The sequence below is a fragment of the Dipodomys spectabilis genome, unplaced genomic scaffold, assembly GCF_019054845.1.
Source record: "Dipodomys spectabilis isolate Male_0828 unplaced genomic scaffold, ASM1905484v1 ptg000262l, whole genome shotgun sequence".
Taxonomy (NCBI): domain Eukaryota; kingdom Metazoa; phylum Chordata; class Mammalia; order Rodentia; family Heteromyidae; genus Dipodomys; species Dipodomys spectabilis.
Window position 1 is genome coordinate 1976123 of NW_024870939.1, and position 17984 is coordinate 1994106.

The 17984-nt window shown below is 46.2% G+C and overlaps 2 protein-coding genes across 2 annotated transcripts in view; one reads left to right on the forward strand and one right to left on the reverse strand.

Annotated features, from left to right (window-relative positions):
* Exoc6b (exocyst complex component 6B) overlaps window positions 1-14644 on the reverse strand; it is a 564774-nt gene extending 550130 nt beyond the window's left edge. Inside the window, exon 1 of the mRNA XM_042699684.1 lies at window positions 14579-14644. Within this exon, the coding sequence (XP_042555618.1) occupies window position 14579 (1 nt within the window). The 5' untranslated portion in view covers window positions 14580-14644. The remainder of the gene's footprint in view (window positions 1-14578) is intronic.
* Window positions 13581-16133, forward strand: Spr (sepiapterin reductase). Its single transcript, XM_042699685.1, has 3 exons — window positions 13581-14100; window positions 14608-14898; window positions 15923-16133. The coding sequence occupies exons 1-3, from the start codon at window positions 13779-13781 to the stop codon at window positions 16111-16113; spliced, it is 804 nt and encodes a 267-aa protein (XP_042555619.1). The 5' UTR covers window positions 13581-13778; the 3' UTR covers window positions 16114-16133.
* The last annotated feature ends 1851 nt before the right edge of the window (window positions 16134-17984 follow it).

Genomic DNA, 17984 nt, shown 5'->3' on the forward strand with positions numbered 1-17984 from the left:
TGCAGGAAAGAACCATCAGGGACTTTTCCACCCTTGAGCAAACAAGTATGTAAATTTTTGCTTGAAAGCAGCCCTGAAAGGGGACACAGGACTGCACTTTGGGCACCTGACCACCCAGTGTAGTCCCGGCCACTAATAAGGACTTTCTATTGGCTGTGCTCTGTGTTTGTGTGGTCTCTCCTGGTGGCTTACTCCACAACAAATGATCATTCAGAGATCAGCTTCTTGACAAGAAGTATCCAACCTTGTGAAGAAAGTGGGTGGGGGGGAATGATCGAAGGAAAGTGTGGAGAGAATGCAAGGCCCTCAGGCAGAAACGTGCTCAGAGTACTCCAGGGCCTAAAATCACAGAGTGGAGGGATTGTAGAGGGCAAAAGGAGAGCCAGCTGGAAAGGAAGATGAAGTCATGAACTTGATAGCCATGAACAGCTCTTTCAAGACAAGTACTGCATGTTCTCTCATAGGTCTAAACTAGAAAGAGTTGGCCTGCATATAAAATAGTGATTAATAGAGGTTGGAAACAGAGGGTAGATAAAGCAGGGTTGGATTTAATTAGTGGACACTACACACATATATATATAATTTATATTTAACCCCATCAATATACACAATATGTGTTGGCCAAAAAGAAAGATAAAAACTTTTAGAATAAGGGCTGGGAAGGTGGCTCAGTGGTAGAGCACTTGTCTTGCATGCATGAGGCCCTGGGTTCGATTCCTCAGCACCACATAAGCAAAAAGAAAAAAGCTGGAAGTGGCGATGTGGTTCATGTGGTAGAGTGCTAGCCTTGAGCTGAAGAGCTGAGGGACAGCGCCCAGGCCCAGACCGGACCCAAAAAAAAAAAAACTTTTAGAATATGTCTAGTAATTTCAATTAGGAATAGGCTACTTGATCTTTTTTAAATCATGAATAATGATGCTGTAAGGTTACCTTGGGAGATGTAGGCAGGAGGATGAAGAGTATGAAGCTGGAGTTGGGCCTCATGGCTCACACTGGGAATACTAGCTCCTCAAGAGGATTGAGATTTAAAGACAGCTTGGACAGAAAAGTCCCTGAGACTTATGCAACTTTTATCTCCAGTTAACGGGCGAAAAGTTGGAAGTGCAGGTATGGCTCATGTGGTAGAGCACTAGCCTTGACTGAAAAAGGCACGTGATGATGTGAAGCCCTCAGTTCAAGCCCTGACACTGTCACACACAAAATAAATAAGTAGATAAATAAATAAAATTAAGTTTTTACTGACCAAATAAAAAAGGGAGTTTGAAGCTAGCTTTGAGCTTCATAGTTAGACTCCATCACAAAATAAATCAATGCTGTAAATAAATAAGACCAAAAAAGAGAACTTTTTTTGGTTCAAATGGACAGATGTTAAAGTGATCAGTAGAAGGATTTTTATTTTACTTTACTTTTTGCAAGGTGAGAATGATCCAGATAAAAGAGAGAATGAATCATACACAGGAGAGAGGCAAGGCTTTTTGACTAAAGGGTTTAAGTAAAAAGATAGAATCCAGATAACAACTAGGGTTTGGTTTGGGGGTGAGAGGTGATAACAGTATATTTCTCTTCCTGTATTAAACAATACTAGAACAATTCCTGTCCTCATGTTAAACACTGAAACCAAGTGACAATAACTTAGAACTGGATGCGCCAGGAAATTCCTGCTCCTGTAAGATAAGACCATTAATCAGTTAAAATGACTGTTTACAATTACACTTCTAGCCCATCCAAAGCTGTTTTAAACTGTCAAATCCTAGTCAGTTCTCCAACCTATGAGAACTCAACCAGGCTAGACTCTGGTGGCTCATACCTGTAACCTAGCTACTTAAAAAGAATGAGATCTGAAGATCAAGGTTGGAAGCCAGCCTAGGCAGACTAATCCAAAGGACTCTTATCTCCAGTTAACCAGTGAAAGTGGAACTGGAGATGTGACTCAAGAGTTAGAGTGCCATTGGTGAGAAAAAAACAAACAAACAAGCATCAGTACAAAGCCCTGGGTTCAAACATCAGTACTGGTGCATACACACAAATAAAATTATTCAGCCTAGGCCCTAAAACCTTGTCCACACTTTGAAATATTAGCAATCTAACTAAGATATATCGTATCTCTGAACTTTGATAAATCTACTTCTAGGGTAACCAGGTTTTGTGAGCTCTAGAGGTGATGTGGTGTGGTGTGTGTGTGTGTGTGTGTGTGTGTGTGTGTGTGTGTGTGTGTGTGTGTGTGTGTGTGTGTGTGTGAAAGAGAGAGAAAGAGAGCGAGAGAGCGAGAGAGAGAGAGAGAGAGAGAGTGTTGTGGGGCTTGAACTCAGGGCCTAGGTGCTGTCCCTGAGCTTTTTCACTCAAGACTAACACTCCACCACTTTGAGCCACAACACCATTTCTAGTTTTCTAATGGTTAATTGGAGACTTGAACTTTCCTGCCCTGGCTGGCTTTGAACTTCAATCCTCAGATTTCAACCTCTGAGTAGCTAGGATTACAGGCATGAGCCACTGGCACCTACCTTTGTTTTTGGTTTTTATGGGCTTTTCTTTTCGCTGTTGCTTGTTTTGAGACTGGGTGTTGCTACATATTGTAGGATATGCTATCATCCTGTCTCTGCCTACCAAATGCTGGAATTAGTTGTGTACAGTGCCTGATTATATTTCTGTAAATTTTTTTTAGACTGTGGAATCATTTTAGATTCAGAGATCATTTGTGGAAATGGAATACAGAGTTCCTGAGCACCCTGGGTCCAGTGTCAGGTGTTTTGTTTTTTAAGATATTAGCATTTTATACTAAATAGTAGCTTGTCAAAACTGAGAAACCAATATTGGAATTTCTTTAGTAAAGTGCAGACTTTACTGGGTTTTCCCATCAGTGTTCACTTCTGTTCCAGGAGTCTACATTGTCATGTCTCTTATGTCTCTTAGCCTCCTCTAAACTGTGACCATCTTTTACAACCTTGATAGTCAGGGTAGTACTCGTCAGGGATTATATATACATATATACACACATATATGTATATATATGTGTGTATATATACATACATGTATATATATGTTATATCCTTCTATCTGGATTTGGCTGATGTTTTTCTCATGACCATACTAGTTGATGTTTTTAATCACAACTTGACTGGGACTGTGAATTTGGGGAAAGAAATCCAAAGAGGTAAGGTGCCTTTCTGTTGCATGATGAGCAGACAAACACACATGATAGCAGGGCACCAATAGTTCACACCTGTAATCCTAGCTACTCAGGAAGCTGAGATATAAAGATCCCAGTTTAAAGCCAGCCTGAGCGAGAAAGTCTGTGATACTCTTATCTCAATTAAGCAGCAAAAAGCTAGAAGTGGCAATATGGCTCAAATGATAGAGTACCAGCCCTGAGGGGGAAAAGCCAGGGAACAAACAGAAAAAATATATATGATAGACATCACAAATGATGATTATACATCATGCACTTAGAGAAAGATTGGCCAATTTTTATTTTTACTTTTGCCAGTCCTAGGGCTTAAACTTGGGGCTTGGGTACTATCCCTGAGCATCTTTTGCTCAAGGCTAGCCCTTGACCACTTGAGCCACAGCACCAATTCTGGCTTTTTCTGTGTATGTGGTACTGAGGAATCAAACCCAGGGCTTCATGCATGCTAGGCAAGCACTCTACCACTGAACCACATCCTAAGCCCTCAAATTTCTTTTTTCACTGTACTGTAACCATTTTCCCCACCTTTTTTTGGTGCTAGTCCTGGGGCTTGAACTCAGGGACTGAGTGCTTTCCCTTAGCTTTTTCACTCAAGACTAGTGCTCAACCACTTGAGCCACAGCTCCATTTCTGGCTTTTTGGTGGTTAATTGAAGATAAGACGTTTACAGACTTTCCAGCCCTAGGTGGCTTCGAACCTCATTCCTCAGATCTTAGCCTCCTGAGTAGCTAGGATGACAGGCATGAGCCACCAGCACCCAGGTCGAGCATGTCTTTTTTTTTATCACTGTGGACATACATATATATTTGAGATAATAATCTGATATTACCTTTTCATTTGACTTCTCACATTATCCTAGCATTGACCATTGGGAGCTCCTTCAGGTTGGTTTCTGTGCCCTTTCTGTTTGGGGGTTTGAGTTGTTTTTTCTGTTTTTTGTTGTTGTTGTTTGTTTGTTTACACTTCTTGTTGATTCTGTTGCTTGAAGATCCCCAACTCCCTTCTCTCTCTGTACCTGGCTCCTTGTACTGAGGCCTCAGGTATTTCCTCCCCTTTGGACTACTATTCCTCCTCCCTTCCCTTTAGGCTGGCTAAGCCCAGTCTTTTGTGGAGGGCTGAAGTGAGAAAACACCACAGCCCAGCTGTGTCTGTCACCAAGACAACTAAGTAGCCATGCAGAAAGCCCAGGGGTCCTGCTCCCCAGCCTCCTTCCCCACGGTGCAGTGCGCTGGGTCCTTGGGGCATGGAGGGGGGCTGCTGTCACCATGGCACTCTGGTGCAGCTTCTCCAGGGAGCTGGGTCTACAGAGGAGCGGCCAGTAGCTTTTCTCCAGGCTTTCCTAGGGAGGGCCTGGCTAGCTGAAGTCACAGACTCTGAGCTCCAGTGGCTGTCACTCTATGCATCTCAACCTTTGCAGGGTTATCTCCTACCCAGGCCCAGCCAGCCCTGAATTCCCTGTGACAAAGCAAATTTCTCAGCAAGGATGTGGACCTGCATCCACTGGTTTCCCTGCAGGTGTGCAATAGCACAGGAAGGAGGCAGAAAGGTGGAGCTGAAGATGTGAGGTGAGCAGTTGCGCATGCACATGGGAAAATTGTCTTATCCTTGAATGGTGAGCACAAGCACGGCTTCCATCCCTGCCTACCTTCTCCCCACATTCCAAACTGGGCTCTATGGCTGCCTGGACACCAGCCCTACCACCAGGAGGTCCTGACCTGAGACTATAACTTTATTTTCCTAGCATGCTAAGCCTCCTCCAGTTCATTTTACAGATTGTGTGTGTGTGTGCGCATGTGCGTGCACTCGTGCATGCACGAGTACTGGGACTTAAACTCAGGGTCTGAGCACTGTCTCTGAGCTGAGCTTTTTTTTTTTTACTTCAGGCATGCTCTACCATTTGAGCCAGAGCTCCACTTCTGGCTTTTTGGTGATTAATTGGAGATAAGATTCTCCTGGACTTCTCTTTCCTGGCTAGCTTTGAGTCATCTTCAGATCTCAAGCTTCTGAGTATTAGGATTACAGGCATGAATCACAAACATCTGACTACAGATTTCCCCTGCCCCTCCCCCCTCCACTGCCCCAGCACTAGAGCTTGAATTTAGGGAGGACCTGGGTGCTATCCCTTAGCTTTTCTGCTCAAAGCTAGCACTCTACTATTTGAGGCATATATCCACTTCTGGCTTTTTGGTGGTTAATTGGAGATAAGAGTGTTACAGACTTTTCTGCTCAGGCTGGCTCTGAGTCATTATCCTCAGATCCTAACCTCCTGAGTAGCTAGGATTATAAGCATTTTTCAAACAAGTCTGAACTGGAGGGAAGTGAAGGAAGGAATGACATTGTCCCCCCCCCCAAAAAAAATGTACTCATTACTTATGAAATCATAACCTATCTGTATAACACCTTAATATTAACAACAAATTTAAGTTTTTAAAAAATCCAATGAGCTTACTAATCTGCTTCAAACCGTTCAGTGATCCTCTACTGCATTCATAAGTAAAGTTTCTCATCCTTTCATTCCCTACTTTACCTGTTCAGCTCCTGCCTCACTATCTGATGCTGACTTAATCTCCTCACCTTTGGGACATCTCTCATAGATTTCTTTTAAGACTAGATGCCAAAATCTGAGGAAGAAATGAAGTGACAACTTAGGAAACTTTATTTTACTCACAAATCGAAATACATCTTTTATGAAACAAAATTGCCTCACCATCTAGTATGAAGTGGTGGCTTGATGTGGTTTATATCTAGAATCGAACCTGAGTAGAGTTCACAATGTGAACTTAGCAATGTAGTGGTTTAAGGAAAAACAGGGCCATGTTGCTTGTTTGGTGGGAGACAGAGGCGTGGAATGACAGAAAGCTAGTCTGAGGACCAAAGGATATGGAGAGAGCTAAGAGTAGCTTCACAACACTTTAGATTCAGGATGAAGGTTACTTACTGTAACTTGGATCAGCAGAAAAGCTTGGGACTTTGCTGCCACCTTGTGGCACTTTCACTACAATGCAGTGGTGGAGCTCCTGCTTTGGTCCCCTCACTGCCAACGAACCCCCCTCCCCCAAAAAGAGCATATATATTACTGTACTTTTTCCCCCTGCATGCAGCAGGAAGGAGAAAATATGGAGAATATATGATAATTATAAAGCCAGCACCATTGGAACCATACACATCTCTTTTATACATGTAGCTGAGCAGGAGGCATTGGGCTGAGTGCCAGTGGGCAAGTCTTTCACTCTTCCCTCCTTCAACCAAATCTTATCCTCCAGGTCACAACCCCCTGAATACTTATGACTAAAGGAGTAAGCCACTGTCACTCATTTTAAGTCTAAGAATATATATCTTTAAATATAGATCTGTCCATGTATCTTAGACTTATATGCTATATTTCTTATTCTTTCTTTCTCTACAGAATCTGATGTGATAATCCTGATTTCTCCTTAATGCAAATGGATTAATCTTCCCAATTTTCAAACGATTTTGCTTTGTTTTGACAATCATAAAGCGTAGTGTTTGTGGTGTGGCTAGAGAATCCAATCTATATAATTTCTGCTTCTTAGAATTTGTTCTTATGTGATTACTATTTATGAAACTTTATAGCCAATATCCATTTCACAAGCACAAATTTAAGTTTGGTTAAAAAAAAAAAACATGTAACTTTCCATTCTACTCTATGACACACTCTTCCTCTACTTTAAGTATCTATTATTCCAAATGTCCACTCAAACCAAACCAAAACACACCACCACCACCAGGTAAGTTTGGTCATGTCTAAATGTGTTTTGTTTTTACTTTCAATTTTTTTCTCAAGTAGTGTTTCTTCCGTCTTACTTCTCACCAGGGGTGTGTCTAAGATGTAGGCGCATTTGTAGCTTTAAGGGAGTCTTTGACCCTCATCGCCCAGGCAAGTGGCATCCCGGCCTTTTATCGTTTGCTGCTGCAGGCTTTACAGGTAGAGTGTAGGAAGTGGCGCTGTGGCTCAAGTGGTAGAGCGCTAGCCTTGAGCTGAAGAGTTGAGGGGCAGAGCCCAGGCTCAGAGTTCAGGCCCCACAACTGACCAAAAAGAAAAGAAAGAAAGAGTTTAGTGGGTTTTCCTATACTTTCCAGGTTTTGACACATGCATGGGAGACCAGACTCAAGGTCACTTTGACTCTTCCAGCCACCCGTGCTCCTCCTGGGCAAAGATAAACCTTTGCATGCTCCTTGATTAACCTAGGATCCCAGGAAATGTGGGTTTATCTCAACTCTTCTAATCCTTGGACAACCTTATTCCCTTACCAGGTTGCCCAGGCCTGATTTGGGCAACGCTTAGTCTCCCTGTAAAATGTCCACTTTGGCTCTGGCATTCCTAACAAGCAGTTTTCTCACGTCTTCAGGGCAATTTCAATCCCCAGGGAAGAGCCAGGGTACACAGTAGGACACCGGCCCAGCCTCTCTCTACCCACTGGTGAACAATCCACCAGGTCTCCGTTGCGCTTTGGTGCCACCTGGCGGCGGGTTGAGGACGTCGGCGCAAACCGTGCTGGGGATGCGGAGAGTGCTGTGGGGAGGAGTCCTCTGTCTGTCCAAAACCCTGACACCATTCTCCCGTGCCTCCCTTGCTGGGCCCACTTTCCACTTCCAGATTCCATGCCTGCTTTTCCAATATGAAGAGATGGTTACAGCTCGGCATACTAAAAGGAGAAAATGAAGCCCGGGCACTAGGGGCTCACGCCTGTCATTCTAGTACTCAGGAGGCTGAGATCTGAGGATTGGGGTTCGAAGCCTGCCCAGACAGGAAAGTCTGTGACTCTTATCTCCAAATAACCACCAGAAAACCAGAAGTGATGTCGTGGCTCAAAGTGGTATAGAGCTAGGCTTGTGCAAAAGAGCCCAGGGACAGCGCCCAGGCCTAGGCTCAAGCCTCACAACCAACCAAAAAAAAAAAAAAAAAGAGGAAATGATTGGTTCAGTTCAGTGCCAGAGGGGCCAGTCCATGGGTCTAGAATCAATTGGCTCTGTTGTTTCTGGCTTGTGGTAAGAAAACAGAACGGTGGGGTGTGTGGTGGTATTTCACAGCAGCCAGGAAATTGAAAGAGAAAAAGAGACCAGAGGATCAATGTCCCCTTGGAGGACTCCGCTCTCCACGACCTAACTTCCTTATACTCAACATTCCACCTTCTAGAGGTTCCACCAGCTCAGAGAGTGCCTCAGGCTGGAGACCACACCTTTAGTATAAGGGCCTTTCGAGGTGGTTGAAGATCCAAATAATGACACCGTAATCTCCAGCCCTTGAAGGCTGGAAAACGCTCATTGCGTTCAGAGTGGTGTGAGCATGTTTCCATCCCATGTTTCTGATTATCCTTCCCTCTGTGCTCTGGGACAATGTAGGGCTACTCTGGTGTGGGGATCCAGGATGAGGCAAACTGGGGTCAGGCTGGGCAGGAAGCAAGATGGTAAGAGAAAAGAGCAAACCTGATTCCTGGTCAGTGTAACCAGAAAGCACAGACACCAAGTAAAGTGAAGCCAGGAGCTGGAGGCAGGGGAGAACCAGCAGAGGCCCCACACCACAGTGGCCAGCTTACACAGAGGGAATTACCATGAGAACTTTGAGCTTTGCACTCAAATTTTATCTTGTCTGATAGGAAATTTGCTCACCTTCTACATGCCCAAATTTTAAAGCAACATATCTACTGTAGAAAATTTGTGAAAATACATAAACAAATTACATATAGTTTGACTACTATTTGTGTGTATGTGTGTATATACACTAATATCCCTATTTGTTTTATGGAGATGCTGTAATAAATTACCACAAAATGGGTAACTTAACCAATTTTTATTTAGCTTAATTAGTACCAACTAGTTATACAATGGGATTTCATCTAATATGTCCATACAATGTAGTGTGTGTGTGTGTGTGTGTGTGTGTGTGTGTCCTGGGGCTGGAACTCAGGGCCTGTGTATCTGAGCTTCCTTTACTCAAGGCTAGCACTCTACCACTTGAACCACAGCTCCATTTCTGTTTTTTTTTTTTTGTTGTTAGTTTATTAAAGATAAAAGTCTCATGGACTTTGCTATCCAGGCCGGCTTTGATTGAGATTCTGAGATCTCAGACTTCTTTTTTTTTTTGGTCCGGTCGTGGGGCCTGAACTCTGGGCCTGGGCACTGTCCCTCAGCTCTTCAGCTCAAGGCTAGTGCTCTGCCACTTGAGCCACAGCGCCACTTCCGGCTTTTTTCTTTTTGCTTATGTGGTGCTGAGGAATCAAACCCAGGGCCTCAGGCATGCAAGGCAAGCGCTCTACCACTGAGCCACCTTCCCAGCCCGAGATCTCAGACTTCTGAGTAGCTACGATTTCAGGTGTGAGCCACCAGTGCTACAATGCATCTTGATGTGAGTCTCCCCTCCATCATTTTCCCTTCCTAGTATCCCTTTCCCAAACTAGTCAACTAAACATAATTTTATTTTCTGGCAGTTTCTGAAGGATAAAAGTCCAAAGTCCTGCTATCAGCAGGGCTGACCTCATTCCAAAGATTCCAGAGGAGGTTGATTTCTAGGCTCTTCCACTTCTGGTGGCTCCAGAAGCTCCTTGGCTAGTGGCTGCAGCACTCGATCTATGCTCCAGTGTCATGTTGCCATACAAAGCCCATTATATAAAGTATTATTAGGCTGGCATGTAGCTCAGTGCTTCACTAGCATGCACAAAGCCCTGGGTTTTATCATAGCACTGGGAGAAGGAAAGTATTTTTACACCAGTTTGGTTGAATTAGAATCCAATAAGACCCTTTAAAGCTCTTATGTCCCTAATACAAAACAGTCCTTCCCACCTTTTTTGCATGCTTTTGACACAAAATCTCATGTTCTGATTTTTTTTTTTCTGTTTTCTTAATTTTTTCTCCCCATCCAAATACTTTACAGGTAGTATCATAGGTGTTGCATTGTATCACATCCAAAGGCATGTAATAGAGGGCCTTAAAACTACATGAGCTGGGAGGTGGTGGCTCACACCTGTAATTCTAGCTACTCAGGAGCTGAGTTCTGAGGATCAAGGTTCAAAGCCAGCCTGAGAAGGAAAGTCTGTAAGACTCTTGTCTTCAAAAGCCAGAAGTGGTCTGTGGCTCATATGGTGGATCACCAACCAGCCTTGAACATAAAGCTAAGAGACAGTGCTTAGGCCCTGAGTTTAAGCCCCAGTAACAGAGGGGAGAAAAATAAACTAGTTAGGTGTGGTTTGCTCACTCTGAGATATCCAAACTAACAAACTCAGTTTTCCATATTCCTGTCCCTTTGTTGTAAATTTCTCCATTAATTTTTCATCTAATCATAATGAATCATCAGTCTTTGACTCATTCAGTTGTTTCATTACAGATTGCAAAAATGGTGATATTTAAAACTCTATCATTTCTTCTACATTCGTTAGCTGAATTTTTAAAAATAAACTTACTCCTCATCAACTAAAGCAACTTGATTATTTTATGAGGTTCTAATTCCTCTGCACCCTTGCCAACATTTGTTACTGTCTTTTATTTTCTAATCTTACAGCTGTCCTAATGAATGTGAAATGATATTTTGGGCTTGATTTGCATTTCTCTGATGGCTAATGATGCTGTGATGGTTAATCTTTATTGCCAGTTTGATTGGAATGAGAGATGCCTGACAGGGTAGTAAAGTGCACTTCTGGGTCTGTCTGTGAGTGTTTCCAGAGTCTGCCCGGTGAGACAGCAACTAAGAGGAGAAGACCTGCCCTGAATGTGGGCAATACCATCCAGTAGGCGAGGGAGCCAAACAGAATACAAGTGGAAAAAGGAGAAAGCTGGCTAGAGGCTAGAGCTCTACTCTTTCTGAGCAAGTTCATCTGCTGTTGCCACCATTGCCTGTGAAAAGGAGGCTCCAGCTTCTTCAGCCTTTTAAGGACTCATATTGGTGACTCTCCAGAAAGCTTCCAGGCTTTCAGTCTGTGTGTGTGTGTGTGTGTGTGTGTGTGTGTGTGTGTGTGTGTGTACGTGTGCATGGATGCTGAGGCTTGAAGTCAGGCCTTACACTCTTGCTGGCCTTTTTGTGTATGAGTGTGCTGGTCCTAGGGCTTGAACTCATGGCCTTGGCACTATCCCTGAGGTGTTTTGTTTTGTGTGTATGCATTTTTTGCTCAATGCCAGCACTCTATCACTTGAGCCACAGCTCTACTTCTGACTTTTTGGTAGTTAATTGGAGATAAGAGTCTCATAGACTTTCCTACTTATGCTGGCTTTGTACCACGATCCTCAGATCTTACCCTCCTGAGTAGCTAGGATTAAAGGTATGAGCCACAAGTGCCCAGCATTGCTCAGCTTCCTCCCCTCCCCCCAATCAAGGCTGGCATGTGAGTCACACATTCACTTTCAGTTCTTTGATAGTTAATTGGAGATAAGGTTCTTTTAGATTTGGCTTCAAACCAAAATGTTCAGATTTCAAACTTGCTAGTAGCTAGGATTACACGATAGCCCCGCTCTCAAGACTTTCAGTCTTGGAGTGGACACCTGCATCATTGGTGCGGCTTGTTGTGAGGCTTTCAGCTTCTTGGACTAAGCATCTACTCAGGTTCTCTAACTGTCTATGTGCACACTGCCATTGCGGGTCTATCCAGCCATCAACTGTGCAAGCCAATCCAATGAATGCCCTCCAATAGATTCTATTCCTCCAGAGACTGTTAATAAAGATTTTGAACCTGCCTTCATGCTCTTATCAATCATTTGTATACGCTTTTTGGAGAAATGTCTATGAAGATCCTATGCCTGTTTTTTTAGTGGGGTATTGGTCCTTTTATTATTGACGTGTAAGTAGGATTCACTTTAAAAACTTGGTTATTTAAAAATAATTTCAGACTTTGAAAAGATTGAAAGAATAAGGAACTGCACAGTAATAATTCAGTTGGTCTACATGTTCACAATTTTTCCATACTTGATTTTACTCATTCACTTTTCTGAAGGATTTGAGAGTATGTGGTAGATGTGATGCTCTTTTGCTTCTAAATACTTCGGTAACTATCTCATAACATTGACATAATATGCCCTATGTCTCTTCTATAAAACATGGTCACTGGTTAAAACTGGGAAAGCTACAATATTAATCATTAACCTCACACAGCAAGTTCACTGGTCAAAATCTGGGGAAAGTACAATATTAATAACCTGCCGACTATTTTTTTTTTTTCTTTCAGCTGCTGGGGAGAGAACCCAGAGCCCTAGGCAAGTGCTCTACCACCAAACTACACGCCCTTAGTTTTCTGAGAACATCTCACTAGATAGCCCAGTCTGTCCTTGAACACAAAATTCTCCTGCCTCTGTCTCCTGAATGTTGAGATTATAGGTGTGTTCCACCATACTGGCTTAGCCTTACAGATCCTGAATCAAATGTAGCCAATTTCTCTACTTACCTCCTTTGTCAGACCTCGGTCCATGAGACACAGTATTTGTGAACTCCTTCAGTGACTCCAGTATATAGACAATACGTGAACCACTCTGCTGTTGTAAAAAGACGTGTGCAGGCTATGTTGGAGACTGGCAGTATGGCATCTTAGAGGAGGATAAACATCTTCCTCCGAAGGGAAGAACTTCCCAGGCTCTCTGTGATTTGGGCTGTTCCCCAATGGCTCCCCATGGGTGCAGCTAGGTTCAGAAGAGACACATCTGCTTTTTAGCTATCCTTTTACTTCAAAGCCTGGCACGTGGCACAAGGAAGTTCAATACTGTCCAAGGAATCACTGACTGATATCGAACCTTCACCAACCTGTCTTCTAAGAACTGGAGAGTTGAGGGGGGTAGGTAATTAAAAATCCCTTAGTGCAAAATCCTAGAGAATATGCGTTAGTGAAAGAAGACTCAGCAACCCTAGAGAGGTAGAGAGATTGGGTACAACATAGCCAAATCAGTGGGGAACGGTGTGAAGTCTTGGTTGTCGGTGGTACTGAGGTTAGAACTTAGGCCTTCGTTCGCTAGGGCTCTACCACTTGAGGCTCTGCTTCACCCCTGTTCTTTGCTGGTTATTTTGGAGATGGGCAGTCTTGGAATCTTTTCTGCACAGACTGGGCCTCGAACCACCAGCCTCCAGATCTCGGTCTCCTGAGCGGCCAGGATGAGGGTGTGAGCCGACCCCACTGGCAGAGGAGGAGGGGAAACGGCTTACTGTGGCTCTCCCGCAGAAGCCTCCTGGGGGAGGAGACAGCTTCGCCCAGGAGAAAGCTACCCAGAGGGCCAAGGCGGAACACGCCCTAACTTGGGCACGGTCCCTCCAGGGCTGTCCCGGGCCAGGGGCTGGGAAGCCGGGCCCAGGCGAGGCCTCCCGCCCTGGAGGAGGTCCGCCGGGAAGGAAGTCGCGTGGAGACCTGGGAGGAAAGGCGAGCACGTGCCCCAGCACGGGGTGAGCGTGCGGCGATGACGCGGGAAGGGCAGGGCGGTACTTCCTGCGTTTTCGCGCCGATTCGGGTCGATCCGCTCCCGCACTTCCGTCCCCCCACTGCGGATTGGAAGACGTCGGTCACCCGGCCAGGCGCTCGGGACGCTCGGGCCCCGCCCCTGCCCCTCCGGCCGCCCGGATCCGGTCTCAGCTCCCGGAGCCCAGCCAGCGATCGGTCCGGTCGGTGGCATGGAGGGTGGCAGCCGCCAGGAGGGCGCCCTGGGCCGCGCCCTGTGCGTGCTGACCGGGGCGTCCCGCGGCTTCGGCCGCGCGCTGGCCCCGCTCCTGGCCCGGCTGCTGTCGCCCGGGTCGGTGCTGCTCCTCAGCGCCCGTAATGACGAGGCGCTGCGGCAGCTGGAGGCCGAGCTGGGCGCCGAGCGGCCCGGCCTGCGCGTGCTGAGTGTGCCGGCGGACCTGGGCTCCGAGGCCGACCTGCAGCGGCTGCTGGACGCCGTGCGCGAGCTCCCCAGGCCCGAGGGGCTGCAGCGGCTGCTGCTCATCAACAACGCAGGTAAGCCCCCCCCCTCCGTCCCCGATCCCTGTCCCCCGTCCCGGGGGTGGGGAGGAGGCGGACTCTCCGCGGATCGCGCACTCGCAGCGAGGCGATCGCCAGCGCCTAGGGGTCCCAGCGGGAGCGGCAGACGGAGGAGGGGCGTCGCAGAGGAAGGTTCCCAGATGTCGGGGCCTGGTTCCCCAAATCACCTGTAGAACTTTCCCAGCCGCCTCCGCAGCACCCTCTAGCGGCGCCGGGAGTCGGGACATAGCGGCCCCCAGCAGTTTCCCGAAAGGCCTCTGGAGCTCCCCGATTCCTAGTTGGCCAGCAAGGCAAGGAGCCTTCTCAGTCTGCAGCTAGGATGGTTGGTGGTCCCCTGGTCTATCTGCACAGTTGGTGAAAGGGGGAAGAGCCTTGCAAAGTGCTCGCAGATGCCCCCTCTCCATTTGGATCAGAATTTGGGGAGTGCTGAGGGAGCAGAAAGATCCTCCTGAACTTCATTATTTCTGTGGTCTGCTTTTTCAGCTACTCTAGGAGATGTCTCCAAAGGCTTCCTGAACGCAAACGACCCAACTGAAGTGAACAGCTACTGGGCTCTGAACTTGACCTCCATGCTCTGCCTGACTGCTGGCATCCTGAAGGCCTTCCCTGACAGCCCTGGCTTCAAAAGGACTGTGGTTAACATATCATCCATCTGTGCCCTGAAGCCCTTCAAGGGCTGGGCGTTGTATTGTGCTGGAAAGGCTGCTCGTAACATGATGTGCCAGGTCCTGGCCTCTGAGGAACCTAGTGTGAGGGTGCTGAGCTATGCCCCAGGTAGGTGGGAGGTACTGCCATCCTTGTCCTCTAGACCTGATTGGTCCTCTGTGTTGGTTAGCCAAAGGGCCTTTCCTAAGGAGGAAAGGACCCACAGAACATATTTTCTCTAAATATTCTTCACTCCTTAGAGAGATAAAGACTCCATGGAAGTTAGAGCTGACAGGAGATGTAGAGAAAGAGTAAGGAGTTGATTGGACTAGAAAGTGGGGTAGGAAGTCTGACATATTAGGAATTTAAGAGAAGAGCAAGATTTGAATCCTCGTTGTGAATGAGTAAGATGGTACCTGTCTCACAGGGTAGTTGGGGACTGAATGAGATCATACATATGAAAATGGCACTGAAGAACCTTCTAATGGCAACACTAATAATTACTATATGGAACTTATCACACTGTATATAATTGTCTGCTACCCTCTTGTGACAGGAAAACTGTAAAAGATGGGGTTTTGTGGACTGGAGATGTGGATCAAATAGTAGAATGCCAGCCATGGGCAAAACAAAAAACAAGTGAGAGCATGAAGCCCTAAGTTTAGGCCCCAGTATCTTAAAAAAAGAGAGAAGAAAAAGAAAACAAGCCAGGTACCCATGGCTCACACCTGTAATCCTAGATCTGTGAATCTTAGTTCAAAGCCAGCCCAGGCAGGAAAGTTCATGAGACTTTTTATCTCCAATTAATCACCAAAAAAGCCAGAAGTGGGGCTGTAGCCCAAGTGGTAGAGCACTAGCCCTGGCCAAAAAAAAAAAAAAGCTCAGCCCCTGAGTTTAAGACAAGATGGTAGAAAAAGAAAAAAATCGAACAAATTCAAGAGAAGACTAGGGTATTAGAGGTAGCTGAGCTGAACATTGACCTTTCAATGTCACTAGATATTAGCAAGTGGGAAGGAGATACAGGTAAAGGTGGGAAAGCTTAGACAGACCAGACTTCAGTTGCCTTTGGCCAGACCTGACTCAGCCCTGCCCTCCACAAGCAGTGAGGAACCCATGACCTGCCATTTTTATGATGCTGCTTTTCATTATCTAGGTCCCCTAGACACAGACATGCAGCAGTTGGCCCGGGAGACCTCTGTGGACCCACACTTGCGAAAAAGTCTGCAGGAGCTGAAGTCAAAGGGGGAGCTGGTGGATTGCAAGACATCAGCCCAGAAACTGCTGAGCTTGCTCCAATCAGACACATTCCAGTCTGGAGCTCATTTGGACTTCTATGACAAATAAACTCATATCTTGTCTCCTGGCCTTTCTCTCCTGCTTTCAGGCATTCCCCCCCCCACACACACACACACCGGAACAAGTGGCCTGTGACTGCCCGTGTCCTGCCACAGTGGCCATCCCCATCCTGCCTTGCATAGATAAGCATTCCTGCATACTGACCTATCTCAGACACTGCCAGCTGGAAGTGGCTGGCATTACCAGATAGAAGTCCGTTGTGCAGCCTGGTAATGAAGCTTCTGAACAGAGTTGAAAGGAAGGTTATAAGCATTGGAGCTCTCTTTCCCCAGGAACAGAATTTTAGGGATTGGAACAGCAGGAAAAGAAGTGAGCACAGAAGAGAGGTGTTTGGGTCTCTTGCCTTTGACTAGTCTGTAGAGAGAGGTGGGGTGACCTAGTGTGCAACTGGAGGGCTGTGTATGGGGGGAAAGAAGGACTGCAAGTTGCTTCCCTCTTGGATGCCTGTGTTTAGGGTAGAAGGGCCTTCTGTTGAACTTTTTATTCTTCTGACGCCTTCATCTTCCAGAACCCACTTTCCTTCCTTCTGCTCCTGAAAGAAAATGGCAAAAGCAGATAAAAACAGAACATTGGCTGTCCTTCATTAACGCCTGCTTCCTCTACTTCCTGAGATCCCAGGACTAACTTGAGCTTTACTAAGCAATTAACCCAATGTTAATTAACTTGAGGTTACTGAAGCAATTAACCCAAACTTTAATACTGCCCTTATTTCCTGGATAGCTGCTCTCACTGAGGCCTACTTAGTAGCAAGCACAAATCCAAACCAAGTAGTCCAGGGTGGATATGCCAAGGCATCTGTTCTTTGTGCTTTTGTCCACACTGACTGACCCAACTTTACTACCGTTTTCTCTCTCAGACTATTCAGAGAATATCTATTCTTTGAGCCCAGCATACTGCCTGGCTCTCCACAACCCTTCCAAGGTGCCCTTTGCCCTTTACCTGCTGCTCCTTTGGATTCCTCATTCTACTGCACACGTGGCAGTGCTCTAAACAAATCCCATGTCCTGTGATGAGCCCTGTTGGCATTGTTTGTTTGTTTGTTTGTTTTTAGGTCCGGTCATGGGGCCTGAACTCTGGGCCTGGGCGCTGTCCCTCAGCTCTTCAGCTCAAGGCTAGCGCTCTACCTCTTGAGCCACAGCACCACTTCCGGCTTTTATCTTTTTGCTTATGTAGTGCTGAGGAATCAAACCCAGGGCCTCATGCATGCAAGGCAAGCCCTCTACCACTGAGCCACCTTCCCAACCCATGTTGGCATTGTTCATGAAGCCCAGGGTCCTGGTCCTCAGTGTGGTAGGCTTGGAACTAGCATGCAGTCTGAGAAGATGGATAAGATTCCAAGATGGAAGCCCTGAGAATCCAATCCTGCTGGTTGATAGACCTCGGCTGGACTGGGCGTTCTGCAGTGGTGGTGGCATGCTATTGGCCCATGGCTCATGTCCCATATTTGGGAGGAGGGAACATAGTTCCCTGCCAGCTAAGGTCAGGATTCTTGCACTTCAATGTGTAGGATGCAGTCTGTTTCTCCTTGTTCCCAGCAGAGGGCGCACTAAGGCTGTACCTCCTGGAGAAGCGGTAGCACCTCCTGGAGAAGTGGCAGACACCCTTGCTAGAGGGCAGATCCTAGGCAGGAATTCAGCAAGCACAAGATTCCCAAAGTGGAAACAAGCAATTTTTGACTTAACCTGCCCTCATCCTCATTAGAATTAAAATGGCTGGACTCAGATCCCTGCTCTGAACTTAGTTTTTGTCCCTGAAAAATGGATTGTAGGCCTGAGTGAGGGTGTAACTTCAGTGATAGAGCACCCACTGGCAAATGCAGGCCGGGAGTTCACTTTTTTTTGGGGGGGGGTCCGGTCGTG

Coding starts and splice junctions, on each gene's coding strand:
- Spr (XM_042699685.1), top strand. CDS start 13,779: ATGGAGGGTGGCAGCCGCCAGGAGGGCGCCCTGGGCCGCGCCCTGTGC. Junction 14,101..14,607: donor GCTGCTCATCAACAACGCAG/GTAAGCCCCCCC, acceptor CTGCTTTTTCAG/CTACTCTAGGAGATGTCTCC. Junction 14,899..15,922: donor GGTGCTGAGCTATGCCCCAG/GTAGGTGGGAGG, acceptor TTCATTATCTAG/GTCCCCTAGACACAGACATG.